The sequence below is a fragment of the Epithele typhae genome, assembly GCF_022376455.1.
Source record: "Epithele typhae strain CBS 203.58 chromosome Unknown BXZ73scaffold_86, whole genome shotgun sequence".
NCBI classification, from domain to species: Eukaryota; Fungi; Basidiomycota; class Agaricomycetes; order Polyporales; family Epitheliaceae; genus Epithele; species Epithele typhae.
In genome coordinates, this window is record NW_025954277.1 from 146,263 (window position 1) to 153,200 (window position 6,938).

The 6,938-nt window shown below is 56.0% G+C and overlaps 2 protein-coding genes across 2 annotated transcripts; one reads left to right on the forward strand and one right to left on the reverse strand.

The window, feature by feature from the left end:
• Positions 1-2,354: 2,354 nt before the first annotated feature.
• Positions 2,355-3,799, reverse strand: BXZ73DRAFT_106604 (uncharacterized protein; the record flags this gene model as incomplete). The annotated part of the gene is made up of 3 exons (XM_048016662.1): positions 2,355-3,164; positions 3,216-3,521; positions 3,578-3,799. 3 exons carry the CDS (start codon positions 3,797-3,799, stop codon positions 2,355-2,357), a joined length of 1,338 nt encoding a protein of 445 aa, XP_047872622.1.
• A 2,582-nt stretch (positions 3,800-6,381) lies between these two features.
• Positions 6,382-6,594, forward strand: BXZ73DRAFT_54890 (uncharacterized protein; the record flags this gene model as incomplete). Its single annotated transcript, XM_048021238.1, has 1 exon — positions 6,382-6,594. The coding sequence occupies one exon, from the start codon at positions 6,382-6,384 to the stop codon at positions 6,592-6,594; it is 213 nt and encodes a 70-aa protein (XP_047872623.1).
• Positions 6,595-6,938: the final 344 nt, after the last annotated feature.

A 6,938-nucleotide genomic window follows, 5' to 3' on the forward strand; every position in this document is an offset into this window, starting at 1 on the left:
TTCCAGGGACGAGCCGCACAGGCAAACAACCAGACGTGACCCCGAACCCAAGGAACCAGAACCAGAAATGGCAACGGTCACAGAAACAGAGGTGTACGGACCACCATCACCGAACCAGTACAGCCAGAAGAAGAATCCGACCACGAGTCAGGAGGAGGTCGCTTGAACTTCGATTGGGACGAAATAAGGAGACGACGCGACGAAGAAGCAGCAAGAGTACTCCAACAAAGGACGGAAGATACTCAATGGAGTTTCGAACGACGAGGAGTACCAAGCTTCACGCTAAGCGCAAATCCCACAAATGCAAGCGCCTCAGCAGCAGCATGGATGTCGATAGCATTGCCTCGACTCGGAGGAATTGCAGCTACCCACCTCCCGATCCTGGGGAACTTACCACCTATTCCGGGACAAGGAGGAGGACTGCCAGGCCAGGACCACCGGAGGAGGACCGCCACAGGGACCTCCAGGAGGAGGAATACCACCAGGACCCCAGCAGGAGGACCTCCGGTAGGGGGACCACCACAGGGACCCCCAGGAGGAGGACCACCCGTCAATCCAGGTGGAATATTCACCAAGGATCCCCGGGTGGTTACATACCACTACGAGGTAAAGGAAAGGTTAAACTACCGGAACCATTCAACGGAGACCGAGACAAACTCGACACATTCGTACAAGCCCTGCTACTACTATTCGATGCGCGACCCGTCGACTTCCCAGACGACCAAACCATGATCACCACTGCCTTATCCTACATGGAAGGAGGCACAGCAGCGATCTGGAAGACAGCGTCCTACGTCAAGCCTGGGAAACCGACGCAGCAGGACATCGACAGGGCTATGGAACGTGGAGAAATTTCCTTACAGCCCTACTTGCTACCTTCACACCATCAATGAGGAGATGCATGCTGCCAACAGGCTGCGTACTCTGACATCAAAAGATTACGAGTCGATCGACGCCTTAACGGAACTTTATGGACCTAATCACGAAGGCGCTATCACGGAACCACGTGCCCAACTGCGTGGTACCGACAATCCCTCGATGCTCCAGTACGCAACAAGATCCTGGACATGGCACGGTACCTGCAGACCTCAACACATGGATGGCGCGAGCCATGACGTCGACAGGAACTGGAAGATGAAGAAAGACATGGACAAGATCCTCGGGATCAAACCAAGGTTCAAGACGAAGGTGGTTAAAACCACAACCACAGAAAGATCGAACAGAGAAGTCAACCGACTCTCTGCGGAAGAAGAACAAGACCTACGAAGCAAGGGATTATGCTTCTATTGCAAGAAAGGAAAGCACTTGGCACGATTCTGCCCAGCCAAGAAGAAAGGAAAGCCGAACAGCAGAAGATTCGTGCCATGAGGAGGACCAAGAAGACGACCCTCCCAGCAACTCTGAAGCCGAGATTAACGCTACCATAATCGACGAGACGGAGGATTTTTAAAGCGGCAGGACGAATCGACGCCGGATCTGCCTAATACAACCACCATTCATGTAACCCTTGTATCAAATACCGAACGGCGAAGACACGCCTTATTACTCAACGGTTACATTGAAGTGGGAAAAATCGCCGTCGAAATCAAAGGTCTTCTCGACTCTGGAGCCGACGCAGTAATTATCAACAAAAGAATAGTGGAAAAATACAAACTCCCAACGGTGCTACTACCATTACCTGTCCGATTCAAGAACGCGGACGATACAATCAACAGCTCAGGAAACATCACTCATCGTGTAGAAGGGAACTTCATTCTCAACGGAAACAAGCTACCCACCCACTGGTATGTGGCCAACATCGGACGGGATGATGTAATCTTTGGAATGCCCTGGATTCGAAACTACAATCCAATCATCAACTGGGAAACCGGGAAGGTGACCATCAAACAAGATAGGATCAAGAAACAACAGGAGCTACAAAAAACCCGACAAACGATCACACCCCCCGAAGGAACCCTGTGGGGATACCCACTCAGAGCAGACGATCAAGAACTATTACTGGCATACTTGGAGACGGACATAGACGACGATAAACCGACACACAACCCCTCCAAAGTCCTCACAGAATGGTTTGAAACCAGCAAGATTTGACGAGCCACGAAGTCAGCGGTAAGGCTGTTTGGAGGTCCGGCTCACTTCGCGGGTAGAGTCGCGATGATCCGGACCCGTGAGCCGCGGATCGTGAGCCATGCGGCTCCGGCTCGGTCCGGCTCCGGCTCGATGCAGCTCCGGTTCAGAGGGGGACCAAAAACGGTTGAACCGTGGCTCCACCCACAGATCCTCCAATCTAATTCACGCACTATAGACACAGGAGCATGTATATATACACTTGTTCACTACTTTAAGCACTTGTGTTACCAAGTGTCATCATCGGACTCGTCATCCGAGTCCGATGGGGTCCGCAGTAGCGGCAGGGACCCATCTGAATCCTCACCAGCGTCGCTCGAGTCCCTTATCACCTCAACCCACTCGCTCCCTACCTCAACCGAACGCTCAGGAGGTATGCCAACGATCTCCGTAAGCGTGTTGCGCTCGCACACGCGGGACGCCGCCTCCATCGCGTCGTTAAAACGAGTCCGGACTACGGCCGGGCGAGTAGGCGTGTCCGCAGGAGCATGGGTGCCGGTGGACTCTGTCGACGCGATGGTGGAGGACGCAGAGGTGATGCCGAATGTGGGCATGCCGGTAGATGCCGCCGCATCGGCGGGCGCGGACGCGATGGTGGTGGACGCAGCTGCGACAGCGGATGTGGCCATGGCCGCGCACGTGGGCGCCTGGGTGGATGCGCGCGTGGGCGCCTGGGTGGACGCGACGGCGGTGGACGTGTCCGCGATGGCAAACACGGGCGTAAGGACTGTGGCGGAGGAGAGGCCAGGCTCCGCAGAGACAGGCGGCTCAGGCGCAGGTGGATGGGTGGATGCGGGCACAAGAATGGGCATGGATGTGGGCATGATAGTGGGCGTGATGGTGGGCGCGATGGCGAACGCGGGCACAATGACAGTGGCGGAGGAGAAGCCAGTCTCGGCGGCGACAGAGAACGAGGGAGAGGGCACATGCGCGGACGCATGCGTGAGGAGGGACGTGGACGTGAGGACGGGGCTGTCTTCCAAGGCCGCAAGTACAGCGCGTGCGGATGCTAGTAGATCCGGGTCGGGATATATAACCTGTTCCTAGTCAGTTTCCCAATATACTAACATAGGTCTAACAATACTTACCTCAGGTATGATATCAAGCATGAAAACACTCATCGCCATCAACGCGGTGTCCGCAGAGTCGTGAGAGTCGAGGGCTTCGACGAAGAGAGATAGAGTGTCGACAAATAGGTGAAAGTCGACGTTCTCGACTGCTGGGGTGTTCTTGGCAAAGGCGCTGTACGCGAGAACGAGCTGCAGTAGCAGGCCGTTCTGGTCATCCCGCAGGCCACAGCGTTGGAGCTTGGATCCGCGCACAATGGAGACCCACGCTTCAGCGCGAGTGTGGTCGACTGCGTTCAGGGCGGCTTGAGTGTACGGCAGCAGGAGCTGTATGGCTGGGTTTTAGAGTGGCCGACACGTTCAAAATGAAAAGATTTACTCACAACCACTGTGTCAGTGACGCCGTTGACCAGAACAGTGAGCCATTCATGGTTTAACGCCCGTGTCGACGGCGGGCCAACGTCAGAGTCGCGGCGCGTCTCCGTCAACAGATAGATCGCGGGGCTTGTGCTGTCAATGATTGACATGTCGCTTGCGGGGTCGGAAGTAGTTGGGATGGGGGCAGAGAGGTTGGAAAGAGGTCCAAGGATCAACGTGAGGTACATACCGGTTTTCGCCCGCGCGATGAGCCCCTGTACCAGTGCTACCAATGTCCGACACACTCGGGCGAGGTCACCATCACCAACATGAGGCGCCGTCAGCCCACGTCAGGTGTTTGATGGTGTTGCGCTAAGGGAGAGAGCATGAGGATGCGGGTTTGTGTCGAAAATGGGTGGAGGGTACCTAGGCGCCGGCACCGATAACGATCTACGTGCGTGTTGATGCGTTGAGTTGCAGCTAGCCTGAATAAGGTGAGCTATACGCACCCGGTTTCTGACGGATCTCACCTTGTTTAAACATCTTGGGCAGGCAAGGCTCAGTTCAGCGGGAGGGTTGGTCTGAGGAGCAGGGCAGAGGGTTGGAGTAAGGGCGTGTGACGCCGTAACCCGTTTGACAGTGGCATTGCACCCGACCGCGTTCTCAGGCGGCAAGCCGCTTCGACTCGCCAGACCTCCGGCTCTCTTCTCCAGTGTGTCGTCTCCATCCCTTCAGCATCTTTCGACATCTCCCCCTACGAAGCCTCGGTAAGCACCCTCACTACGTACCATGAGCTCCTGTCCTCACACTCGGTGCCCGATCTCTCAGATCTAGGTGGTTACATGGCTAGATCGTGCTCACACCAGATCCCACTCTCATTCGTCCGCCTCCGCGCAAGCATCCAGCATGAAATTGGTGCGTTGTGATCCGTCTACGATGTCCTCATGTGTTCTACTAACCCTCGATTCTGCCTCACTTCATCTGCACCGTTTGGTTTCATCTGTTTTTCCATCCCGACGGCACTCCGGTGTCCGCCCCTTGGGTGCCTGGAGCCCTCAAGCCATCGCCTCAAGTCGTCCCAGCGGACCTATCGAAGCTCGGATTGGCCAAGAACTTGCACGCGTCATCAAATGGAGGCATGCGCTCGAGAGATCGGCCCTGGATGGGCTCAGAGGTGAGTTTTCTGTGGGTTTTCTCTGGTCGGATGCGGGCCGAGCTGACTTCGCTCGTCTTCCACCAGAACGATTGGAGGTTCACATGGCCGATTATCATCGCGCTGACCCACACTGAGCCCGCGGACGGGACCATGTGCGGATGTCCGTGGATGAGTCGCGGTGTGGAAGAGAGCGCACCGCGGCGTCCTACATATGCCTGTTGGCAAAATGAGGTGCGCTCCGACGTTCTACCTCCCTGATCGTCACCTCACTTCGTGTCTTTCAGACTATCGCATCTCACCATGCCTATCGACCCTACTCGCACCCCCCTCTCCGCTGCCACAGCTGCCGCCAAGCGTCGCCGGGAGACTGTCTCGCAAGGCAGTGACAAGACCCCGCATGGTACTCCCCAGCCGCCGAATGCAGGGACACCCACCCCCACCTCCCCACCCAACAAGCCCAAACGCCGCAAGGGCGATGGGAACGCGTACGTACTATCGTCTTTGCTCCACCATTCCCTGGCTGATCCCTTGTCTCACAGGTCGTCGCGCTCATCAACTGCTGGCGAGGATGGGCTCTCGTCTCAGGCAGGCGACACCTCCGAGCCTGAGATTGACCTCGACGACGACGATGGGTTCGACGAGGTCGCTGCTCTGAAAGGGCGTACTCAAACGGCGGCTCGCCTCGCCGGCGTCCAAGCGGCGAACTCTCGCCAGGCCAAGTTCGCGCAGCGCTACGCTGGCAAGTCCCCAGAGGAGACCCTTGGTAAGTCACTCCGCTGCATCTCGTATCGCACGGTTTTCGTCTAACAGCGTGGCATGCAGATGCTCTCATCACAAAGTGGCGCTCTTCAGTTTACGACCACTTCACCCGGCCGAAGATTGTGACCGCGTCCAACGGTGCGATCGTCCATCGTTTTGTGTGCAAGACGTATGTCCCCTCTTGGCACTCTGATCGGTGCCATCCTCTGACGTGTTGTTCTCTAGGAACCCCTCCAAGACCGTCGACCGTCTTGAATATCAAGAGAGTACGGGCAACCTGTCTCGGCATGTGAAGACGTGCGACCCGGACGACATCCCTGAGGTCCAGATGATCGAAAATTTCGCAGCCGGAGTTACTTACACCCCACATCGTCTGCGCTACCACATGGCGATGTGGTGCGCACGTAGTCATCGCCCCTTCACCATCGTCGAGGACCCCAACCTCCGCACTATCCTCGGGATGCTGTACAAGAAGGTTGCCATCCCGACGCGGGCAACCGTTTCTCAAGACGTACGCGATCTCCATTCCGAGTCCAAGGAGAGGGTGAAGGCACACTTGAAGGTCTGTTTGATACTCTTCTCAATTCCCTCTCGCATCCCTCACACCTCGACTTGCAGAATCTCGCCGGCGGTATCCATATTTGTATGGATGGCTGGACCGCCCCCAATGTGATATCGTACCTCGGCATCACGGCGCACTGGCACGACAATGGCAAGATCAACCATATCATCCTCGACTTTGTCAAGTGAGTTGTCTATACATTTGATCTAGTACTGACTATTTTATCTAACTATTAGTATTATCAGGTTGACGAAGGCACACACAGCCGTTTACCTCGCTGAGCAGCTTGAGCAGTGCCTCAAGGACTATGGTATCTGGAAAAGGTATGCCATTCTCTGAATACGTATATACTCATGACTCACAAGCACTCTCAATCAAAGGTCATCGGCGTCACCTGTGACAACGCGGAGGTGAACGTTGCACTTATGCGTGCCCTCCGCGAGAACCACCCGCACCTGCGCATCGGCAACGGTCTCGTTCGGTGCTTCGGGCATGTACTCAACTTGGTCAGCAAGGTTCGTTCAAGCCATTTCTCCCAGTGTCGTTGTCTTCACCACTCATCCTGACCTCTCCAGGCCGCGGTTAAACCCTTTGTGAAGACGCGCGTGCGCAAGCCCCGCAACACTGTCGACAACGACGATGAAGACCAAGACGAGCTCTCCGAATCAGAGCGTGAAGACGAAGACGACGACGTCCCGGATGACTCGCGCGAAGCTGCTGACGACGAGCTCATTGAAGACCTCTTCGCGGAGGATGACTTCACGACCTTGACACCGTGCGCCCCCAGCGAGCTTAACGAGGCGATCGAGGCACTTGAGAAGGTGCGTGATCGTGAGGTTGCATCCTCGGGCTTGTCCGCTTACTGCGTTTCGTGCAGATCACCAAGCTCTCCAAGAAGGTGTGGCACACT